This window comes from Echeneis naucrates, chromosome 19 (genome assembly GCF_900963305.1).
Source record: "Echeneis naucrates chromosome 19, fEcheNa1.1, whole genome shotgun sequence".
Lineage (NCBI taxonomy): Eukaryota > Metazoa > Chordata > Actinopteri > Carangiformes > Echeneidae > Echeneis > Echeneis naucrates.
The window spans coordinates 17,720,497-17,746,265 of record NC_042529.1 but is presented as its reverse complement, the minus strand read 5'-3'; the positions used below and the strand labels follow the sequence as shown (position 1 = coordinate 17,746,265).

Here is a 25,769-nt window from a genome sequence, read left to right as displayed (position 1 = left end):
AATTACCTCAATTGGCCCCTGAGGAGGGTAAGGTCAGGTCCTGCATTATCACTAGCTTAGCACATTATGCTAGCCCACTCAATGACATAACCAAGCGGATCACAAAAATTTCCTGGATGCAGCCAAAATATTTAATCAAATCCAATTTTCCAATGGTCAATTTCTCCTCCTTTTTGGCTTGCACTGTGAAAAACAAAGGCATTGACGTGGGAGAGATGGAGGCTTGACTGATGCTGGGTGAAAGTGTTTCAAGGTAACAAAATATTAATTTCACTTGGAATGCCATGGTCGCCACTATTTTGTCCACAACTATTGTACTGTTGGACTATTATGTATAGTGTCGACTAGTGGTAAAGGTTGTTGATTAGCTTGTTAATTAGTTAATGAAACCACTAGTACAGACTTCGCCTTTTCTTAGCTTAATATTTTTGTTTTATGCATCATCCAGCAGAGGTAGAAACAGAAAGATAGCTGTCACTATGTTCACAGGAAAATCTAAAGAGCCCTGATCTTATCATCCAGTGTACAGAGTTATCATAGCACAAAGAGAAAACTTTTATTTTCATTGAACAAAATTGCCAAAGTCCTCAATTGATCAATGAGTGAAGAAGTGAAAATGGAGCTTCACATTCTTCATCTCACTGTCTGTAAATTTTTTTGGATAATTTTACACCTCAGTTTCTGTCCATTCGCAATCAGCAGGAATACAGAAATATTATTCACTTGATAGAACACATATTACATAATGTTTAGGGTGGTAAATGGCACAAAAAAAAACAAAAAAAAAAAAAAAAACACTTCTCACACCTGATCTGAGCCCATCCCTTCTCAATTCTGTAGTATAGTGCACATACTGCAAAAGTAAAAACAATGAAATGGTTTAAATCAGTTTTTAAAAAGTTCCATGGATCCTAGCCATATTGGAATAATCACCCCATATGCGCAGATTATCTGTTTTGGCAACTGCACTGATTATGCAGATTTGTGTCTGTGGATCTAATGGTATTGAATAACTGGCCCTACACACTGTGTGTCAGGCCGGGACTCAGGACTCAGGAGCAGAGGCTTTGTAAGTCACAGACTTTATTCTCGGCAGCAATGACCTCAGAACCAAGTGAATAAAGAAAACAGGGCTATGAAACACTAATATTAACGGGGAGTCACGAGGGAAAAAAGGGGGACAACACAAAACACTCCGTAGGGAGGAAGAACCTGACTAATAAAACAAAAGAAAACTCACTCACACTACTAAGTGGAGGATCAAGGTAATTCTATGAAAATGTTATGAACTCAAAATCACTCTTAACGAGGAAAACACAAAAGCTATGAACATTAATCTACATAACAGAATTTACAAACAAAAAGTCACTCATATAGAGGAAAAAACAAAAGGCTATGTTGAAAAAGAGCTAACTCTGATATAGAAATTACAAACGAAAATTCACTCAGTAGAGGATCAAAAAGGCTTACACGAAGAGACGAGGGCTGTGGCATGGACGTAACGCTGGTGTGGGACATGAAACGATGACACACTGGCACAAGACAAGGGGAAGACAGACTATTTGAACTGTGGGGGAAAATGGGGAACAGGTGGAGACAATTGGTAATCAGGAGGACACACCGGAGACATGAGGAAGGGCAAGTGTTCTGAAACGAGAGGAGAGTTGGGTATTTCAAAATAAAACAGGAAATGACGAGACACAGTGAGCCCAGACAAGACAACCTCACCACGGTGTGACACTGTGGCCTCATCCTAACTTCCTCCTCACTGCTGTACTTTCAGCTTCATTGTTTTCTTGTTGTGTTTTCTTTTCACTTACTTATTTTTACCGTTACTGTTTACTGCTCAGAATCCACACCTTGGTGAGCAAAGGTGCTGAACTGTAATGGTATTGTGTATTTGTATGTTATGTGTTTAGGATGATGAAGTGGTCCTACAGTGCTCAACCACAATCCGCAAGGAGCAACAGAAACTCTGCCTGGCTGCTGAAGGTTTTGGAAACAGACTTTGCTTCCTTGAATCTATCTCCAACTCCAAGGTACGGCCAAAAGCTTCTGTACACCCTGCAGGCACAAGCAATATGAACATGAACAATGACAAACATGGGATAAAGTAAAAGAACACAAATCCCATTAAAACATTTACATAAAAAACAGAATGGTACTGGCTGTGACAATCCAAACTAGAATTAGCACCACAGGAAGCACATCGTCTCTTGTTTCTAACAAAATCCCAGCTCGACAGCTATCAGTGATCAAAGTGAGACATTCCTGTTTGAAAGTGTTCAGTGTATTGCAGAGACATCAAAGTGCTAAATCTTTGTGTGTCTCTTGTTGTTCCAGAATGTTCCCCCAGATCTGTCCATCTGTACCTTTGTCTTGGAACAATCACTGTCAGTACGAGCCCTGCAAGAGATGCTGGCCAACACAGAGGAGAAGGCTGAGGGGGTGAGTGTGAAGACACACACATTGATGATCTGCACTCAGATGCGCCTACACAAGTAGTTTAAAGGAGGCTGCCGAGGGTTCATCACACATGCAGATGCTGATTGACCTTATCAGTGTGAATTCCTACTTTCTAAGTGCAGATCAGCTTTTTAAAGTTTTTTTTTTCACAGATGTTGTTTTGTTGATAACTGGAGTTGTATTAAGGTAAGTAAAATTGAAAAACATATTTGAGAAAAATTGCTTCTCAAATGTTTTAATGTCTTTCCTTGACAAATTACCTTACTGATCAGGACACTGCTAAACTCACTAATACATGAACAAGTTTTTTGGAAATGGAGAAGTTCAGTTTCAACAGCGTAAATTTCATAGCTGTAGTGTGCAAACTTTCACTGATTGGGTTAATGGCCACCAACATTTTGGAAGCGATGGAAACCAACATTCCCTTAGAAGTAGTATCACTTCTTATATAACCAGCATCTCACTCAGTGTCCATGTATTTTGACAATCTGTAACTGCACTGGCATTTGCTGGCTGGGCAACTTAATGTAGCTTTCATTTTTGTTAAAAATAACATTGATTTTGCTTGTATACATATGTTCCACCAACTTAATACTCTCCCTAAAAAAAATCAGACCTATAGACCAAGAGCTTTCGTTGTATGTAACAAACTGAATAATGGTATAACACTGAGGGAAAGTTCAGTTGCAGGATTGTATCATTTTGCTAAACTGAAGCTCATTCAAATATTTGAAATCATGTGACCAGCATGAGAAGAGCTGCACTGTGCTGCTATGATATTCAGATCTTTTTGTGTTGGAGAAGTCACTAATGATAAGTCTCATCAGGACCTGCTGTTTTTAACTAGATTAACAAGTCAAATCTTAGTTTTGTATTTAAAAGCAAAGATACGTGGATAAGAAAAACATTCATGTAAAAGTGTCTACAATAAGCCATGATCTGCTTTACTTCCTCTCTGTCCTTTGACATTTATCTCAGACAAGGTTTTCTCCGTTATAGTCCTCCTTCCAACCACCAAATGTCCCCAGAACTCATTTCATCATTTCCATTTGCTCACCTGTTTTATGGGCCCAGTCCCCATAGCTCCTGTCCTCATTTAAACATCTATGGCCACCTTCTTCATCATCCAACTTACAGTGCTCTGCGTACACCCTCTTCGAAAAGTAACATTTTAATCTCAACACAAAAACAATTTCCAAAATGTCGACAAGAATATGTTTTATATAACATCTGTTTAACTTAACATGAAAGAAAGGTTAATAATATAACTTAGAACAAAATGTTCAGTTTTACTCAAATTAGGGTAATGTAAAAAATGTGTACACCCAACTGAAAGTCTCTGGAGAAAAGCAAAAATTGTAGACTGCAAATGTCTAATTTAACAAGAATCAACCACAGGTGAGTCTAATTATTTTTTACACAGGTGTCCAGCGAACAGTTGACTATAAAAGGGTGTTACTTAAAGAAAATGCCTTGACATTTCAAGTTGTCAGCAATGGTACCACATGGAAGAGGAATGTCACAAGAGAAAGAAAATAATTTCTTTATACCACAAAGGTGAAGGCTACAAGAAGATCAGCAAAGCTTTACTCATCAGTTCGAACACTGCAGCAAAAGTGATCCAGTGATTTTGGTAATGGGGGACCCACAAACCGTGGAGCCAGTTTCTTGGAGGGGACCCGGAGATGAAGATTCTTGGCAGAGAGTCACACTCTCTGACCCAGCTGGTAGGTAGTCGCAGGCCGCCTCTTGCGGTCCGCAGCTTTCTTGGGCCGCTCCCCTTGGCGGATAAGCTCCGATGAGCCAACTCCTTCCAGAAGCGCAGCATGAACTGGGGCCTGCAGTCCAAGATGATGTCCTTGGGAAAGCCGTGAAACATGGTTGATCATGACTTTAGCCGTTTCCTTGACTGAAGGCAGTTTGGGCAAGGCAATAAATCTGGCCATTTTGGAGAATCTGTCCACCACAGTAAGGACTTTGATGTTAGCTTGAGAGACTGGGAGCCCCGTGATGAAGTCCATAGATATGTCGGCCAATGGTCTGGAGTCAATGGGGAGTGGTTGCAGCAGCCCCATATGTGACCCGAAGTGCAGACCAAACATGCCTCTACATATTCCTGGACCTCTGATTCCATGGAAGGCCACCAGATCCTCAGAGAAATGGCGAACACTGTCCGCCGAACTCCTGGATGACAGGAAAGCAGTGAGGAGTGGGCCCAATGAATCACCTGTGGGCACAGATCGACAGGGACAAATAATTGATTCTTGGGGCACCCACTAGGTGGGGGGAGCCTCACCATTAGCTTGCTTAACCTAATTTTCTATCTGCCAAGTCATCGCTCCAAACACACAGGCTAGTGGGAGGAGAGGCTCTGGTTCTTTGGCAACAGGCTCAGGGTCGCAGAGATGTGACAGGGTGCTGGGCTTGACATTCTGGGACCCCGGCCTGTAAGAAAGAGAAAAGGAGAAGCGGTTGAAGAACAGCGGGTTAGGGTTAGGGTCTCTTGGCTTTGCGTATGTATTCCAGGTTTTCGCGATCAGTCCAGACAATGAACGGGTGCTCAACTCCCTCCAACCATTGTCTCCACTCCTCCAGAGCCACCTCCCGGTTGCTGACGCCATAGTTCCACTCTACCCTGGATAGTCACCGCGACAGGAAGGCGCAGGTATGCATCTTCCCATCCTGCTCTGACCGCTGCGAGAGGACGGAACCGATCCCCTCGTTGGATGCATCCACCTGTACCACGACATGCCACCGGTGGTCCGCCATGAGGATCGTGAAGACCGTGGTGAAGCAGGCCTCCAGGTTCTGGAAAGCAACCTCTGCCTCTGGTGGCCAGGAGAACTATACCTTTGAGGAGGTGAGTGCATGCAGTGGAGCCACTACTGCGCTGAAGCCTCTGATGAACTGCCTGTAAAAGTTAGCAAAACCAAGGACCTGCTGAACTTTCTTGCAGCTATCAGCTGTGGGCCATTCGACCACAGCGCTAACTTTAGCCAGATCCATCTGCACTCTTCCAGGGGCTACAATGAAGCCCAGGAACGAGATGGTTTTGGTGTAAAACTTGCTTATGGTCTAACAATCGTAGTACTGTTGCCTCGTGTTTCCTATGAGTGTCAAGGTCAGGTGAGTAGATGAGGAATCGTCAAAGAAGTCCCTTAACACATCGTTAATCATGGCCTGAAAGAGTGCAGGGGCATTAGTGAGCCCGAACGGCATGACTAAATATTCATCATGCCTACGAGGGGTGTTGAACCCCGTTTTCCATTCATCCCCCTCCCTGATTCTGACAAGATGGTATGTGTTACGGAGATCTAGCTTAGTGAATATCTTGGCCTGCTGGAGTTGATCAAACACCGATGACATGAGGGGCAGTGGGTAATGGTCCTTGATGGTTATTTCATTGACGGGGCTTTAGTTAATGCATGGTCGGAGCGACCCATCCTTCTTGGTCACAAAGAAGAACCCTGCTCCAGCAGCTGACGAAGAGGGGCGAATAAGCCCTGCCTTCAGTGAGGTCTCGGTGTAGCCGGTCATGGCTGCTCTCTCCAGCCCAGAGACCAAGTATAGGTGGCCCTTGGGAATGGTGGAACCAAGGATCAGGTCTATGGCGCAGTCATATGGTTTATCTTTTCTTTCTTTCTCAACAGTTCATCTCTAAATTGTCTTTGGTCTTCCTTTTCTTCTTTTTCCTTCTGGTGCCTGGGTCATTGCTATGTTGCAATCATTGTTACGGTCCTGTCATAGTATGTGTCCAATCACCTTCCATCTACACAGCTTCAATGCCTCACTCAGTAGCTTCATCTCGGCTCTTTCTAGCAGCTCTTCAGTCCTGACATGGCCTTGCCAATGTATATGGAGGAACCTACGTAGGCAGCTATTGTGGAACACTTCAACTGCCTTGTTGTCTCCCTTGTTTATTTTCCATGTTTCACGGCCAATAGCAGTACTTGCGTCATATACGGTTGGAGCTTTGTTCCTCTCAAGATGGCGTTGGAGGTCTTTTTTAATCTTATGAATGCTCCTCTTGCTTTTGAGAGTCTCTTCTTCAGGTCCTTCATACACCATCTCCCTCTTTGCAGGCTGTGGCTCCCAAGTAAATGAACTCATCTACCTCTTCTATGTGATACCAATTGATATAGATTCTTTCCTGTTTTTTTGCATTAATTCTCATGGTTTTTGTTTTTGTGTGTTGATCTTGAGTTGTACCCGTCTGGTTTCTTCATCCATTCGTGTTTTTATTCTGAATTTACTGTTTCGTAAAGGAGAGTAATACTACATTGTTTGCAAAGTCCAGGCCATCGAGTTTTGATGTAATTTTCCATTGCATTCTCTCCATGTCCAGCAGTTCTTCTCGTTACCCAGTCCATAACAATAAGAAACAAGAATCCTGACATGTAGTTTGATGCCAGTTTTAATGTCAAACCACTCATATATTTCTGCTTGGTCTTCAACTGCACCCTGGAAGTCATCTTAGAATGTTCTCACTATTCCCATGGCCTTCTCTGGGATTCTGGATTACGCAGCCTGTATTTGATTCCATTTCTTACTGAGATTTCCTTTCTTTGCTAGTTTGATGATAAGCCTTCTCTTCCAGCTTGTTGGGTTCACTGACTAGCATTCCATCTTTATCTAGTACTGCTGTACTAGGTCTCTCGTTACAAAGTGACTCCCTATAGTGTCTTCATGTGTTGGTTTCTTGCAGCTTCTTCAGCTTCACTTGCAATGTTTCCCTTTGTCTGCTTTTATACTTTTCTTCGTCCTTCTCTGCGTACTTTTGTTTTAATTGTGTCTTAATTCTTCATAAATCGTTTATTGATTAGTATATGGTCTATTTGATTTCTGGTCTTCCCATCTGGAGATACCCAAGTGGCTTTGTGTGTGTCTTGTATGTGGGAATAGAGTTCCTCTTATAACTAGCCCGTTCATGTCACATATCTCGCACAGCCTTTTTCTGTTGTTGTTTCTCTTTCCGAGCCCATGTTTGCCCATAACGCTGTCACTTTTTTCTTCTTCTTCTACTTTGGCATTCATCTCTCCTGTGACAATCAGCATGTCGTGTTTGTTTCTGCTGTCTAATAGGTTTTGCAATGTCACGTAGAACTCATCCTTTACTTGTCCTTCTGCATCTTCTGTGGGTTCGAAGACATCTATGATCGTCAGCTTTACATATGTGGTGGGAGTGGTACCTGGCTTCTTCATTAACTGGCATCCAATCAATCAGGGATCTTGCTGCCATTTTTGACATCAGTATACCCCCACACCTAACGTAATGTTGCTGCTTATGTACAGTGTTCTTACATTCCAGTTTCCGATCTCAATTATGTTTTTGGGTGCAGCAGTGGCTTAATTTACCCAAGGGCATCTGGTTGGGCTTTGGCCCTCGTGCATCATGATCTCGCTCCTGTTACAAGGACTGGCTTCCCTAATAGGAATTTTTTGCAGGAGGATGTTATCAGCCTGCTGGCCAACCCCCAACTTGGAGGGCCAGTGGGATTACTCTTCCCTTTGACCTGTTCGGCATTGGGTGTGCCTGCCAGGAGTGCAAGACTCTCGCAAACATAGATCTAGGGGTCATGGAGACATGCAAACCACACCACCATGCTAAGGTGGTGATCCCGTCAGGGCAGGCTCGCAAGGAAATACTGGGCAAATACTGAAGCTGGAGATGGTTAGCTACCATGGAATTACAAAACTGAAGCTAGGGAAGTCAGAGAACAAAGAAGAACCTGCAACACAGGCAGCAACAGGTAAAGCAGACAACAAACAAACAAATCATACAACAGATTATAAAATCTTCAGTCAGACCCTGATGCTTTACCGCATGAGGTAGAACAACAAAGTGATTAAAACTGAGGAAGCTCTTTGTCTAGCTCTTCTTAATGCTCTTCAGTGTCTTACCAGAAAGGAGGAGTTCAAGCAGTCAATGGGCCAGGTGGGTAAGATCCCCCATGATGTGCACTGCACTGATCTTGCACCTACTGATATAGATATCTTCAATGAATACAGGGGATATCCTGGGCAGTTTTCACCACCCTCTGCAATGCTTTATTTTCAGCAGTAGGGCAGGTCCCCGACCAAGTGGTGATGGAGGAGGTGAGTGTACTCTCCACCACATATCTGTAAAAAGTTGCCAGTACTGAGGAATTGAGGCTGGCTTGCCTCAGCCTGCTGAGGAGATGGAGGCATTGGTGGACTCTCTTATTTGCTGTCCACTTAAAAGTCCCTGGAAATGTGGGCTCCAATGTATTTGAACCTGTGGACAATTTCCAGTTTATTGCCAAGAATCTGCAGAATGATTGTATTGAACACAGAATTAAAGTCCAGAGAAAGCAGCCTAATTTGAGAGTTTGGGTTAACCCCCTAACCTGTCTCCCACTACCACAAATAATACCTTGTGTGTATTTTGGAGCTCACTGATAGGTTCTTGTAGCTCCCCAAGAGCCATTGGTGCTAACGCAACAATACAACAACAACTTGAACAACAGCTTGCTCAACCTCTAATGTAAATGAAAACTGGAATATGCATCTTAGACCATTGGGTCTAACATCTCATGTAACTGTTCCACCATAAAAATAATTATGTCCGTGCTCAGACTGACTTGGCCATCATAACCTCATTCAACAGCCATAAATGTTTGTAGATCTCATTTGTATAATGACGAGACTTATTTTTCCCCCTCTTTCTCATTTCCACACAGCATGTAGATGTGGAAATATGGGTAGGTGTTCCTCCACTTGGTCTCTGTGTTCATCATGGTATTATTGTGTTAATGTTGGTCACTGTCATGAGCATCAACAGTGTGAGCATTTTGCTATCCGATGACTGTCAACATGTCAATGGAGAAGCATTTAGCTATGAATGAAGACTGGCCTTAAAGGGAGACAGACAGAACCATGGCAGCCATTTCTGCCCCAGCATACATAGAGATTGATTTGGAGCAGAGGATGGGTCACTACAACAGTGTAAAAATACAACAGAACAAACAGAACACCCTTGAACTGTGACTGATGCACATCAAAAAAAGTTAAACTCTGCCTCTCTCTCACAAACAATACACAAAGACACAACATTGGCAACTAAGGGATTCACAATTCTTCAAATCCTAGGATCTAATTAAATTTTCGATTTTAGTTTTAATTTAATTTAATTTTTTTATTTTTTTATTTATTTTTTTTTTTACTATTTTTAGCGCAGATGGTTATGCTGTTTTTTTTGTCTAGTCCAGTCTGTCTTCTATATCAGCAGTTGTCCTAGATTCTGTCAAATCAATGCAAATCAAGATAGTGTTGAGCCCACAGTTTGTGTGTGTGTTTCCCCATTAGACACACTTGCAGCATGTTACTTTTGGGGCGTGGTTACATCCTTGATTCTACCTTTGATTTTGAAGGTTGAAACATTGATGTCATTTGGTCAATATCTGTTTTATAATCAAAATTGTGAACCCTAGTGTTACAGTAACATTAAATATATTTGTTGTTTCCCCTCAGTGACTCACATTTGTGAATATAGATGTGTAGCTGAGGCAAAAACACATTTATAGTAGTAAGTGCTGGTGCCTCACATCAAGAAGATCATGGGTTTGATTTCTGGGGCCCTTCTGTGTGGCGCTTGAATGTTCTCCCTTTGCCTGCGTGTTCTTCCTCTGGGTACTCCGGTTTCTTTCCACAGGAGGACAGGTCATTCTAAATTGACTGTAGGTCTGAGTGTGATTGTGAATGGTTGTTTGTCTTAGTGCGTCCTGTGATAGATTGTCGACCTGTCGAGTGTGTACCCCACCCTCATCTGTAATGTTGGCTGGGATTGGTTCCAGCACCCCCTGTGACCCTTACAGATAAGTAGTAGAAAATGAGTGAGAAAGAATGAGATGTGTAGCCGACACAGCTATGGAAAAATAACAGCAGTGTAGCAGAAATTACAGGAATGAGACAACCAGATGTCCACTGTCGTGGTACAGTCTACTGGTGGAGACCTCTGCTGCTGCCGCAGTGTTAGTCTTTAAGCATTTTCACAATAACATGGAGAAAAGCTGAGGAGGGTGAGAGGGAGGAAGCAGCAGACCATCCTGACCATCTTCATAGATCACTCCTAGCATTACTCAGGTGATATATTCATTATGTTTTGATTCACTGCACTTCTTTAAATAAAAGTGTCGAAGTGAACAAATGGTATGGGTTTTGAATATTATGGTACAACTGTACTTTCCCACCCTTCCTGTCTGCATTTGCATTAGTTTGTATTTCTGTGTCCACCATTAATTGATAATTGTCTCGCTGTTTTCAATGTCTTTGTTTGTAACCCTACTGTTTTTTTCTTCCATTTGCCATTGTCTCTTTCTCTCTTTCAGACAGCCCAAGGTGGCGGGCACCGGACCTTACTTTATGGACATGCTGTCCTGCTCCGACACTCCTATAGTGGAATGGTTAGTGGTTGCATACACACACACACACATGCATGCACACGCACACAACGACACAAACTGAAAACCCTAAGAACCAATAGACAGTCTATCTGCACTGAGTGTGTATGTGGCCTGTATATAACAGTGTATATGCACTTTACCTGTGTGAGATGGGAAACCAATGATCTCTTTTTAAGTCTTTCTGAAACCACTGATCTTCAGAGAGTCTCACGCAGCAGTGTTTTTACTCTGACTGACACAAAAACAAAAAATAGTCATTCAGCAGCTCTGTAAAGATGAAAGGTCAGAGGTTTGACTGATTGGAGCTCTCAGTGGTGTCACTAAGAAATAGCTCAGTGATGTGGAACTATGTGGACCAGTGGATGTGAGGCAAACCTGTGTATACATCCACTTCACACAGCTTGAAGCCTGGTGTAGAGACGTTTTTGTGAGTGCACTATAGTTAATAACTGATCTGGTTGCTTAGATAGATGAACTGTGTTTGATTATTTTCTCGTTCTCTTTTTAGTACCTGTGCTGTCTGTCAACCTCCCGCTCATCCACAGATAAACTGGCTTTTGATGTGGGATTGCAGGAAGATACCACAGGTAGGAGTCACACAGTTTTATCTGCCTCTGTTGGTTTCTTTACTCATAAAAGTGATCTGATAGTCATTATTGAGCCATATTGATATCAGCTTCTTAGATAAATCTGAATAAATCTGTCCTGAGACAGAACTTCAGACAGAACTGGCCAGTGACATAGAAGAAATAAAAGTGCCATGAAACACCACAGCAGTGATTTTATACTCAATGGGACAAATGAAAGAGGTAGCAGTGTAGCAGTGAGGATTTACGAAAGTAGAGTGACGTTACTTCACTATACACTGTAAAGAAAGAACCTTGAAGAGAGAAACATGGGACTGGAGCTTACAGAAAACAACAACACAATACAACTGTTACATGGAAGGAAGAGAAAGGTATTGAGTTCAGGGCTTAGGAGTAGTTCTTGATTTCATCTCTTACATGTATGTTTTAGGATTGCAAATCTGTGCAGATTTCTCCTGGAATCAGATCAAAGGGAATCTGGGATACATGGAAAGCAGGAAGAATTTAAAATTTATCTGGTAACTTTAACTTAACAAAAGTGGGATCGATAACTTGGAACGCACTAATACGCCCAATGTGAGTTACATTCTTTCTTTTCTGTGGCCATGTAAAATCATGGCAAGTATCGCTAATACCAATATTTTTTACTTGAAATATGAAGCTCTGTCTGTTCTATCAGAGCTCTATCATGTGAGCCTAAGTAGAGCGAGAGCAGGCGAGCTGAACCCCCCCACAATGCTCACCTTTTCACAGCTACCTGAGAAGACAGTCACTAACTTAAAGTGCAGCTGCTATTGGTCAGCGTATGACATGTGACTCAGGTCCTGCCTAAGATGTCTAAGAGTGGACAAGCTGAACACCAGCAGACTTGAAACATCTCCCTACTGTTTCCTACAAGAAACCTTAAGTTAGCATGAACTGCCAACTTAACTGCCACACTAGCAACACAACCAACTCAAGGAACTCAGGAAGAATTCAATCACTCTGACCTGCTTCTCTGGAATCTGGACTTGAACAAACCATAAGGGAGGACAGTTACTTGTCCAAGAATTGGGTCATGTATAATTGGCCAATCTAGCATACAGAAAGCACAGCTAAGAACAGGGCTGTTAACTTTTGTACATGCAGTTGTAGTATCTTCTTTCCTCTCAAAGTCATCTCTATGAATGTAATGAAAATCACAGTCCAGGTAAAGCATATCTGAGGCCACTAACACACATAGACACACACACATGCATGTACGGAAGTTCACACACTCAATATCACACACAAACAGCAGAAGCTGGTGCTGTTGTACTAGCCTTTAAGTTAGGAATAAATTTTGCTTTAGTTTTTGAGCTGTGGCTTGCCGTGTGTGTGTGTGTGTGTGTGTGTGTGTGTGTGTGTGTGTGTGTGTGTGTAGGTGAGGCTTGCTGGTGGACTATCCATCCAGCATCAAAGCAGCGTTCAGAGGGAGAGAAGGTTAGAGTGGGAGATGATCTCATCCTGGTCAGCGTCTCCTCTGAAAGATATCTGGTCAGTAGTGGTGACGTTTTTTTCTTCATTTGATTCTTTGGTCTTGTTCCTTTTTCCTTTTGTTCCATCATTCCATTCCCTCCTTTCTCTTCTTTTGGTCCTCCAACATGCTTCTTACTAAGACTAAACGCGAGACTAGACAAACATTTTTAAAGTATGAAGACTTTTTTTTTAAATAACACAGACACTGGACAAAATTAAGGAAGGTAGTTAAGTACTCATTACATGAACAATAAACATCCACAGCATGCCACATCAGAGCCCTCTGTTCAAGCTGTCCATTCACATTTTACACTTTGTTCAGTCATCTACAGTATTTAAGACACACTGCTTTTTACAGTTATAATTTCTTCTGATTGTTGGTATTAAAAATAAAAAAAAAAACAGTCTTGGATACACCCTGGATACACCTTTTTGTTTGCGATGAACTCCTTCAGTAATCTCAATCCTGTCCAACATATCCTCTTCTGACGATGCTATCTGGGTCTATATGGAAGAGAAACCATTAAAACAGTCAACGTTTAAGCCGAGGGGCCACTGCCCATGTATGGTGTCTAATACAGACACTTGAAGTCTCAGTGTACTCTAACTGTGGTGTGTACAGTTGTTTGTACACTAGTTGTATTTTCTTAAAATCATCAAAAATCAATATAACCCCCCCCGTATCACCATTTCTTTACATTTCTTTACATGCCTGTCACAGAGAATTTGCTGCCAAGCACTGCACAGTTTCTGCTGAATACACATCTTAGACTGAGGAACATCCTTGGTGTTGTGTGTATTTCAGTCTTGTGTGCCGATAAATTGTCTCTCTTCCTGCAGCATCTGTCGTATGGCAATGGCAATCTTCATGTAGATGCAGCCTTTCAGCAGACACTGTGGAGCGTTGCTCCCATCTGCTCTGGCAGTGAAGTAGCACAAGGTACCATCTTCCTTTGTGTCTCTTTTGTGTCTTACCTTCTTGCTTCACTGTGTTGTTTCGAATTTGTCAAGTTGAATGCAAATATCAAGACAAATATTTGCATCACGCTAATATTCAGAATAAACAGATGATGTGTTCAGGTGCAAAAAATTCTGCAATAAATAATTTAACATGCAGTGTGCCAATTTAAGTGAACATTTTCATTTAACATAATCACAATTACAATTATTAATAGCATTTTTCAGATATAAGCAGCTCCTGAAAACCCTCTCTGCAATGCATTATTGGACAACAGTGTATAGTTGGGAAATAGGGAACTGGGATGCTGCACCTTTCCTGTCCCCAGTTTGTTAGGGACCAGAATCTCCACAGGTACCAGGTCTGCTGCCCCCCATACCAGCTATTTAGAAATGAGCAGACAGGTGGATTTCTGTCCTCCATCTCCTTTCCTCCTTTAGTTTCCTCCTGTTTTTTCTCCCTGTCTGCAGGTTTCCTGATAGGAGGGGACTTCCTTCGTCTCCTTCATGGTCACATGGATGAGTGTCTAACTGTTCCATCTGGGGAACATGGAGACGAGCAGAGGAGGCACTGACTTTACCTCTCTGGATTAATATGAATTTTTTTCCAGCATGAATCCTGAAATTATATTTAGATCACAAAATTCTAAACTTTCATTAAAAAACTGTACTAGCAATAGAAGAGATAGACTTGTAATCTCTTAACACAAAAGAAAAGAACAAAGTGAAAATGGTTCGTTTTATAGTCTAGCTTTGTTTGGGATTACTTCCTGCAAAGTCAAGTCTATTGTATTATCCTGGCTAACTGGCGGCTGTCAGAGTTCCTCAGTAGCTCTATTATGATCATGAATGTGAATCCAGTCTATGATTGGGAACGAGGGCCACAGATTAATAGCATATCTAAATGTATATAAAAGAAAAATCTCCACATATGGATGAAACGCATGTTAGATCCAAGTCAACCAACCAAAAACCTCAACTGAGCAGAAGGAGGGAGTGTGGGGCTGCAACAGCAACAGTTTTAGCCTTAGTCAGCTGAGACATTGGATCTATTTCTCATTTCCCTACCGATATATAGTTTGTTTTATGTAGAGCCAGATGAAATACTTCAGCAATGTTATTCACATCATTCATGGGCCTTTACAGTCCTAGAAGAATTGTTTGAACTTTCTCAAACTCAGTTTGAAACCACCAGACAGACAGTGTTCAGCTTCTTTTCTAAGGAAATTACCATAGTCTACTGGGAGGGAGAGAGACAACTCCCATTACAGCTGAACTGTTACTGTGATTCAGATGGAGAAGACTATGAATAATTATAGTTTAAGATATTCCCAAAGGAGACTGCCATGTTGCTAAAGAGTCCCAAAGAGAGAAGTTGTATTTTTCTCCTGTTCTCCTTGTTGATAGCGGCATGTTAGACAATTTAAGTCAAATGCAACTGAATCTGTAGCAGTCTATTCACTGACATTAATGTGTGGGAACATGTAGATATATCAATGCCATATAAGAAATAAAAGAATGGTATCAATTATGTAGTGAGCATTGATACATTTGATAAAGTATAATATTAACAATAATTCATTTGTTCATTCTATTTTAGACTGAATGTGTATTCCTGGAAGGCAACCAGTAACAGTACAGTATTTGCTTTGAACAGTACAGCATGAGTAGTGATTGTTTCCTATTTACACCCCAGGACAGTGCACTACGAGGGGGGAGCAGTGTCCAGTCATGCCAGGTCCCTGTGGAGGCTGGAGACACTGCGAGTTGTGTAAGTACAACTCACATATTAACATAAAAACAAGGGGATTCATTAATATATGCCAGCAGACATGAAAAGACATTACTGTCCTGGCCTAATAAAAATACATCCTCATTATTAATATAATTTTATAATTTTTCCCAATATTCTGGTGATGGAAATTTGGTCATAGTTAGTTAAATACATAAGTTTTAGTTCTCTGTCACACAAAGGTTTGTGAGCATGCAATTAGTGTCTACTATGTTATAACCATTAAAGATAATAGACTGTTAAAGGGTTAGGGTTAGGGTTAGAAAAAAACAATTGAAGATTTTAATCACATGTTGATGAACTAATTAATCATCTTGAAATTCTGATGCATAAGAAATCATTTGAGAGGCCACTACTATCACTACCACCCATGTTACAGGACCCCCGACCCCATTGGTTTCCTGTGTGGATGGTGGGCCCAAAATATTGCTGCTCTTTTGGGCCATGACCAGCCAGGCCTTGTGGCAAACTAGGCACTAACTGTCGCGCCTTCCGTCCAGGCCTGGCTCCAGAAGTAGGCCCCAGGCTTCCTCAGGGCAGGGAAATCTTTCTCCCTCCACTATTTATCATTGTGTCCTTTGAACCCTTAATTGTCTGGCCCTTTGCCTGTGATGAATTTGCCTTGGGAGAGCCTGCCAGGAGCACAGGGCTCCTGGCAACACAACTCCCAGGTTCATGACTGGGATTCCCAGTAATGTTATCTGGGATGTACTTCAAGAGTATGGGGTGAGGGTTAGGGTCACTTTTGAGGGCCATCCAATCCCTATATGCCAGCAAGAGCTGTGTGCGGATACTCGTTTTCCGGTGAGTGTCGGCCTCCACCAGGGCTGTGCCTCATCTCTGATTCTATTTGTGATATTCATGAATTAATGGATGGTTGCAGGTCAGTAACCAGAGATCACAAAATCTGCATACAGCAACAATGCTGTATGCAGGTGCTGCATTTGCTGTACTGCACCATTGTCATGAAACGGGAGCTGAGCCACAAGTCAGTCTTCATTCCTACACTCACTTATGGTCATGAGTGAAAGAACAAGATCACGGATAGAAGCAGCCAAAATGGGTTTTCTCCGCAGGGTTGCTGGAGTCTCCTTAGAGATAGGCTGAGAAGTGTAAGGAGCCACTGCTCCCTTGCGTGGAAAGGAGCCAGTTGTGGCAATTTGGACATCTGATAAGGATGCCAGCAGGGTATCTCCCTAGGGAGGTTCTCCTGGCACGTCCAACTGGGAAGAGACCTTGAGGCAGGCCCAGGACCAGGTGGAGAGATTATATCTCCTCATTGGGCTGGGAGAGACTTGGGATCCTTGAGTTAGGCAAGGAAGTCTGGGGTTCCTTGGTAAAGTTGTTGCCCCCGTGACTCGACTTCAGATAAGCAGTTGAAGATGGATGGATGGATGATGACTGTTGCCGCCGTCATGGAGGCTGGGTGTAATAGTTTGTTCAGAAATCCAGAGGCCAGTAGACTGCTGAAAATTTTGTAGTGCTGTTCCTGTTCAGTATTCCTCCTGTTTGTCTTCAAACTGGTACCTGCTCCTGTTGTTGGTAAGATGCTGTTCTACAGACCTGTCACCTCTCCTCATATAACAACTCTCCCTCTGCAACACCCATCTCCTGTTATCACCTCCATGCTCTTGAGATTGTGGTGGAAGACACAGCGAAGTTTCATGTATGGATGTGCCATCCTGGAGGAGCTGGACTACCTGTGCAACCTGGTTAGGCTGCAGAGATCTCCTCATACTGCCAGTCTGAGGCCACCACATATTGTGCTTTTCTTCTACATTGCACCTGTTGCCACTTCCATTTGCTCCAAATTAGTGCTCAGCTAAATAATTATTATTAAGAATTATGTTGACACATTTGCAGAGCGCCACCAGCCAATCAAGTTTCAGTTCATCATGACCATAAAGTCATATAATACATGTCATAAGGAATTAGAAGAAAATTTATAAAAGATATGGAGTTTCTTTGGAGAATGATGATGCTACATGAAGTTGACCTTAGACTTTTTGCATAAAAAATGTCATCACTTTATGACTTTATACTATTGTAATCTTATGACATACAATAGCAAGGATATGAATGAAGTTATGGATAAAAACTGTTTGTGAGGTCAGTGACCTTGACTTTTGAAGTCCAAATTACAGTTTTGTCATTGTTGGGTAAAAATGGACATTTGTATCAAATTTTAATAAATTCACTCATTGCATTGCTAAAATTGGGTTCAGAAGAACAGATTGAATGGAGACCCTGATGAAATATTGCTTTCAACATCAAGACTGTGTGATGTATGGATTATTTGGGTACGGGTAGCAGGGTGACAGAGGAAGCAGGAGGAGTCGAACTGGAGCAGAACAGTTAAGTGATCTAATGGTGAAGAGACATAATAGTATATCTGTAACCATCTGGCAGCCATGATGTATTTTATGGCCTATTGTTCACTAACAACCTCTAAAAACTGGCACAACGTCCAACTTAGATAATGTAGAGCCATTCCCTCTTTTTAGCTCAGTTTTGCCTCCACCAACTCCTGAAGGAAAGGTCTCTTGCTTTAGCTGCTGAATACTACCATCTGTTCACCAGCTGTCTGTAAATGTCTGCTGTTTGATATCTTTGTTCAGTTGGAGTGGGAGTCATATCCGCTGGGGTCAGCCTTTCAGACTGAGGCATGTGACCACAGGGAAATATCTAAGCTTGAGGGAAGATAAATCTCTGCTGCTGATGGACAAAGAGAAAGCTGATGTCAAGTCTACAGCCTTCTGCTTCCGGTCTTCCAAGGTAAAGATTTCTTATTTATTTCTTTCTTTCCCTCTTCTCTATTTCAGGTTGCCACAGCAAGTCAGTACTGACTTACATGATTGATTTGGCCAGAAATTCAACACATCCTATTTTTCCAGGCTTGGGACTAGCACAAGCCTACTGGTCTGCATTGTAGCTGGGGTTTGAACCTGGGGCCTCTGCATGCCTATCATGCAGCTCTACCACCAAGCTACTGACCCGGTCAACAAGAACAGACCTGCAGATGGACCAAACACAACTCCTGGTGTGGAGGACTCCCATAAGAAAAACACTGGAGCTGGAAGGAACTAAAGATTAAAATAATAAGAAGATAATAAGAATTCAGAACTCAGAATTTACATAATGCATATGACATAAAAACTAAAATAATATACTAAAAAAAAAAAAAACAACTATTAAGAGGTGTAAGAGGTGCTAAAAACAAAGTAAAAGAAAAATAAGAAAAGACAAAGAGTAGTTGTTTCTGTTGAGGGAGCTGTCCACCGGAGGGGTATTTGCCAGTGGGTTATTCTGGGGAGGAGTGGGGGATGTTATGGGTAAGTTGCGACATTTCATGAAAAAGTTGTGCTCTGGCAAGTAAATAAATCTGGGCTCAGTTAAACTAGCAAACTGCGACATCGCCTCCTCCCCAGCCTTCCTCCAGCCACCTAGTTAGCCTGCGATGCTACTATACTTTCAGCTCCACTGGTCTTGTTCATGAATCGTTTCCTCTCAGCTCCCTTCTTTTTCACCTCCGACGCCCACTTTTTCTTGACAGTTGCACTGTCTCTCAGTGTCCCACCCACCGGTGAGACAACCTCGGCCACTTTTGCCCATCCTCTTGACTTATTTTCAACGATTATTCCCATTTTGTCTATTTTCCTAAGTAGTAATTAGTTTTTACATTAATTTCCTCAATTATATAATAACATCATTGGTTCATATGATGCAACATATTAATTTGTGACGTATTTTAAGAAGTTCGTGAGCAGGAAAAAGAAAGATAAAGATAAGCTGAAATCTTATGAATTTCAGTTTGACCCCATTCATTGTTTATCATGTCATGGATCCCAACTCTCTGCCTGTTCTGAATTACCTAATGGAATTCCCTGTCCAAGATTAGAAATTTCTACCAAATCAGTATGTGTTTGAACCTAAACCCATAAAATTTAGATTGGTTTCCTTCACATGACTATTAAATTTCTTGATTGCTTACTCAACCCCTGTAACAATTACTCACATAGAAACATAGAATCATTGTGCTTTCGTCCAAGAGGTATGTCACAACTTCCTACAAAGAGCAAAAATTTAAAGGCAATCATCCTGTCAGAAAACAGCCACAGATGAACAACCAGTTATATAGGGGTTTGAACACATTCCTGTTCCAGATAATTTTAACTATGTCCCTACATGGATGGTCAGAGGTCACATCTTACCCAGCCTCAAGCTATGTTGACTAGCATAACATTACTCCTACACATAGGTACAGAAGTTTCACATAACAAACAATTGCATAAGTGACAGTTGTTGTTTTGAATGTTGTTTTCCACGTCAATCATTAAAAAAATAATAGTTGACTTTTTTGCCTTCATATTTCATGATTTTTCCTAATTTGAGGGGAATTGATTAAGCCTCACAACACGAACATCCAGGGTTTGGTTCCCAGGCCTGGTGCCTTTCTGTGCAGAGTTTGCATGTTCTCCGCGTGCTTGCATCAGTTTCCTCTGGATACTCCTGTCTCCTCCCACCATTCAAAAACATGTATGTTTCAGTTAGCTGGTGACTCAAAATTGGCCATAGGTGTGAGTGTGAGTGATTGTTGATCTCTGTCTGTCCCTGTGATGGACCTGTCCAAGGTGTACCCAATGTCAAATGTCAGCTGGGAATGGCTCAAGCAACCCCTGGGACCCCGAAACTGATAAGCAGTAGAAGATGAATGAATTAATAAACTGATTAAGCATAAAATTATCATGCTGATACTGATCCAATTTGCTTTACACTTAGTGCATGTATCGGTGTTCCTCTGGGGTCATTTTTGATCCCAAGCTGTTTAAGCAGTATGAAGCGTTTGTCAGTGTGTGTGATCTCATAATCCATACACCTGCAGGTGCAGAATTGATACTTTTGAAATGATAAATGACAAGGGAGCAGGGAAAGCATAATTCTCAAAAAAACTCTGATACTTTCGTACTGACTTTCGATGAAAGTTTGGTTGGGTTTCATGGGCTGTGTCCAATCCGACTATATATGCTGATTCAAATTATCAGCTCATCATCAAGCTCTGCTGAGGTCTGATAAGAAGGGTTAGAGTTAGAATCAGGTGTGTTGGAGTAGAAAACATCTAAAACATGCAGGACAGTAGCTCTCCAGGACCGGAGTTGGAGACCTCTGCTGTGTAGAGTAGTGCAGACTAAAATCTTGACTGAGCGCACAAAGAAATATATGGTCTTCATTGATGCACATTCTATAGCTTGATTTCTGTCACACACACATACAGGCATTATAAATAAAAAAAATGCTTCATGTTCTGACCAATGTTCTCATGCTCTAACCTTACAAAATCCTGCTAGTTTGAAAATGTGTTTGTTTTACATTACTTACCGCACATGTTTCAGCCACTCAATACTCCCTCAAAAAGCTAAAAAAAAATAATAATAATTATTATTATAAATAAAATAAAATAAATAAATAAATAAAACTCTGCCACTGTCAGTTCCAAGCCCAGATACGAAAGGAGTAGTGGTGAATGAGACTTTATGGTGACTCACCATATGTTACTAAAAAAGTAGTGAATTACATAATTACATAATGAATTAGAGATCATGAAATCTGCTCTTAACCAAATTTTAACACACAGTGGCAGATGGCACGCTAAGCCGCAGGGAGACAAGTCTAATTCAGTTTCACTAAACAATGAATCAGGAAATAATCAATATGAGACTGAAGAAATAATATAATAATCATATAATGAGAACATTTTATGAGAAACATAATACTTATATTATAGTTCTCTTAAAGTATGGACTGTATTCTGAACTTACTAGAAAATCTTAATCTCCCATCACTACCAAAAGCAGATCAGTGTGTGCTTGGTTGACCCATCACTTCGGAGGAGATTATAGATGTAATTAAGTCCTTACAAGGTGGAAGAGCTCCCAGGCCTGATGCATATGGTCCCAATTTTTCTAAAAAGTTCCAAAATCTGTTGAAAGACACTGAAAAAAATTTACCAACATTCTTTAGAACAAGGTTTGCTTCTCCCATCATTATATGCAGCAAATATATTGTTACGTTTTAAAAAAAGTAAACCTCCAGATGTCTGTGGGTTGTATCGACCCATCAGTCTAACAAATGTAGATGGCCGTATATTTTCCAAAATATTAGCAAAAAGACTGGAAGCTTACTTACCTTTACTAATCAAAGATGGCCAAACTGAATTTATTAAGAACAGGGTGAATAGAACAGACGAATATGAGGAAATTCAATAACATTACTCAATACAATTAATCGAAAACCAGGCCTGGTAATTTCACTCGCTGCTGAAAAGGCCTATGACAGAGTGGAGTGGCCTTATTTATTTAGCAGCGTGAAAAATTTGGATTAGGTAAAGAGTTTATCAATATTGTTAAAATGATTATCACTCACCCAAGGCATGTGTACTGATTAATCATGATAATTAATAATTTTCATTTGGTAGGTCTACCCGCCAAGGGGATCCTTTATCAACACTTATTTTTGCATTAGCTTTTGAGCCTTTAGCAGAGGTCATTAGAAACCATAGGAATATTACTGGTATCCAAATGGGGCAAGTAATATATAAAGTTGCTCTTTATGCGGATGACATATTATTTATATCCAGACCAAATGAATCATGTCCAGCTATAATATCCATGATACAAAATTTTGGCTCTATATCAGGATATAAAATTAATTTTGATAAATCAGTAGCCATGCCATTGGTGGTGAGGCAACACCACATATCACACTCCCCCTTTTCTTTATCTACCGCTGGATTCACATATTTAGGAATTTCTATTCCTCCCAATGTCAAAAATCTTCTTCATTGAACTTTTATAATGCACTTAAAAATATTAGAATTGATTTGAATAGATGGTTTAATCTACCTATTTCATTGATGGGAAAAATTACTGTGATAAAAATGGATGTTATGCCTTGACTTCTGTACATTATGCAGATGTTACCATTACATATTACAAAGAAGGTGGCTAAAGAGATTGAAAAAGACTTCTCAAGGTTTATTTTGCATGGCAATTAAGTTAGACTTAGTATGAAAACGTTGCAACTACCAAAGGGGTGGGGGGAGGGGGAGGGGGGGGGGGGGGGGTTGACATTCCCAAACATTGTATAGTATAACTGGGCCTGTCAAAGTTGAACTACATATGAATGGGTTCACTGTTCACTGATCAGCTCGGGAATTAATGGGAGAACTCACAAGTGTAAAAAGTATAAAAAGTTAGAACAGCTGATAATCCTGGATTTAGTAACTCATTTAAAGTTTTTAAGGAAATCACTGACCATATTGGCAGGAGGAATGGAGTTTCTCATCTAACCCTGCTTGTAAATAATAGGAATTTTCCTCCAGGAATTAGGAGCAGGATATTTCAGTCCTAGTTCGATAGAGGTATTAAAGTGATTTGAGATTTGTTTAAGGATAACAGTGTTCTTACGTCATTTTCAATGGTTAAAGACAAATACGGCATAGATTAATTTTTGCTTACCTCCAGGCTCATAGCTTTATTAATACAATTGAGAAATTATCTCGGATGAAAAGTAATATGAATGAATGATGAAATGTAATAAATTAACAGAAACAGAAAGAAATGCAATACCGAATACTACACAGACAACATATAACACTACATATAATATAAGCAGGATCGATTCCAGCAAGTCTCCCATATGTACCAAGTATAAAATTTCTGTTGGAACTTATATGCATTATTTTTGTGAATGTTCAACAAAAAAAAAAATTACATTTTGGTCATGCATAGTAAAAGAAATAAGATTAATTTTGAAATGTAAGATGTGTAAAGATCCTGTACAGCTTTTATTAGGGCTGCCACCAGAAAACATATTATAGATTATAGACTGTTAGGGTTAGGGTTAGAATTAGAAAATGCCTGCAGCAGTATCATCTGGTTGGTGGTTGCTGTTGTTTTGTTGTATTGATAATTCAGTGAGTATGGACTGAACTTGGTTAAATATAGAAGTAGGAAAAAGAAGACATTAACAGAGATAAAGAGGTATATGGCTGGATATAGATACGTGAAGAGTCTCTAGAGATATGAACTGTCATCCCATCCTATGCGTTTATTGTGGCTTTTGTTTAATAGTTTGATCACTTTTTTTCCTTGTTTGTGGGTATTTTGTCATGGGTCTTGTTTGTTTGCTCTTGTTTTGTTTGTGTGTTTTATTTAATATGCCACACATTTGAAGGAGAAATTGACTTTAAACTAAATGTTGTGGCTATTGTGTGGGAAAAAAAAAAAAAAAAAAAAAGTAAGATAAAAGAAAGTAGATAAAAACAATGAAGAGTGGCATGGACCTTTTTTGTCAACAGAAGATGATGTTGAAGCTCTGGCTGCAGTAGTAAATTGAGTCTTGGAGTACCAAGCAGTGAGCTTTCCAGTGCCACCCTGAAAGGGGAGCCAGAAAGATGGATAAGTGAGTGGAGTAACTGCTGATCGTCCAGGACTGAGAAGTAGTTAGACAAGACAACTGAAATGGCTCAGAGGAGAGAGGAGTCACGGGCAGGCTGTTCACTGGGTTTTCTGGGCAGTAGTCCATAGTTCTCCCTGACTCAGACTGGGAGTGCAGCTGATCAGAGCCTTGGGCATAGCCCCAGCCGAGACTCAATAGTGAGTTCTGAACAAGGAAGTTCAACTCACCGACAGTGTTAAACATTTCCTCATCTCGTTGGAGCCATTCATTCAGGGTCTCATTAAGTCTACTTATGAGCGGACATTTACCAGAAGAGAGTGTTGGCAAAATGGTCTATTTTTAGCTTTTAGCCTGAATAGCAAGCTGGCTCGCTGGCCCCTCTTCTGCCATCCTAACCCTAAACTTGTTCTCAGGAACCCCAGTCTGCCTAATGCTGCTGTTAGTTCTGGTTTAGACACGGATTATTGAGTTGAAGTAGTTGAAAAAAAAACTTTGTGTCATTTTGTTATATTTTTGTTATATTAATTATTATTGTTGTTAGTAAGTAGTACTGATGCTAGCTGAGAACCTGCTGCACTGCTGATAGCTCCTATGGCAACATTTTATATAAATACACTTGTAGAAATACTGAATCCAAAACGTAGACATTCAAAAGTAGTAATGTGGAGAAAGCTGACCTTAGTAACTAACAAGAAACCACGCCAACATCAAAAACAGAAAATACAGAACACTGACTCAGGGAAACAGAAAGTGGACAAAAGGAAACCCAAGCAAGGCAGCACAGACTCACAAAAGGGTTCAATACCAACAGAGACAAGGTGAGTGAACACAGGGAAAACAGGTAAGGCTGGGCAGACAATCAGCAGAACGGGAAATACATGAACACTTGGCAGACAAAGGAAGTGGTTACAAAATAAAACATGAAATAAATCAAAATCCAAATCAAGAATCCAGGTTTAAATCAATACAACCTTAAAGACTAGAGCTAATACCCTCGATAAGCTGCCTTGTGTCTGTTAAGGACCACTGAGTCAATAAAGGTGACAGTTCTTCTCCCTCTCTTTTTTCTCCAGGAAAAGTTGGACCCCAGTTTGAAAAAGGAGGTGGATGGGATGGGTGTTCCTGACATTAAATATGGAGACTCTGTGTGTTACATCCAGCACTTTGACACCTGTCTTTGGCTTACATATCAAACTATTGATGCCAAGTGTGCACGCATGGGTGGAGTACAAAGAAAGGTACCTTACTGCACTGAATCCACTGAACCATACTGTACTATTCAGAGATTTTTATCCCTCAGCCTCAATCCAAATCATTGTGATTTTATGAGTAAAACGTGATCTTAAATCTTTTTTTCAGGCCATCATGCACCATGAGGGTCACATGGACGACGGGCTGACACTATCTCGGTCACAACACGAAGAGAGTCGCACTGCCAGAGTCATTCGTAGTACTGTCTTTCTCTTCAATCTCTTCATCAGGTGTTTTACTCCCCATACAAACAGACACACACACTGTAATATTTTAGAAAGTTATGCGGAAGGGGGGTGAAAGATGATTCCTGAGTCTTCATTAAGCAAGAAATATATT

At 40.9% G+C, this 25,769-nt stretch overlaps 1 protein-coding gene across 1 annotated transcript in view; it reads left to right on the top strand.

Annotated features, from left to right (window-relative positions):
* Positions 1–25,769, top strand: part of ryr2a (ryanodine receptor 2a (cardiac)) — a 167,236-nt gene that overhangs the window by 37,932 nt on the left and 103,535 nt on the right. The window contains 11 exon segments of the mRNA XM_029527137.1: positions 1,920–2,039; positions 2,344–2,448; positions 10,815–10,889; positions 11,398–11,476; positions 12,879–12,991; positions 13,814–13,913; positions 14,402–14,498; positions 15,627–15,701; positions 18,341–18,497; positions 25,253–25,417; positions 25,539–25,660. Coding sequence (XP_029382997.1) covers positions 1,920–2,039; positions 2,344–2,448; positions 10,815–10,889; positions 11,398–11,476; positions 12,879–12,991; positions 13,814–13,913; positions 14,402–14,498; positions 15,627–15,701; positions 18,341–18,497; positions 25,253–25,417; positions 25,539–25,660 — 1,208 coding nt within the window.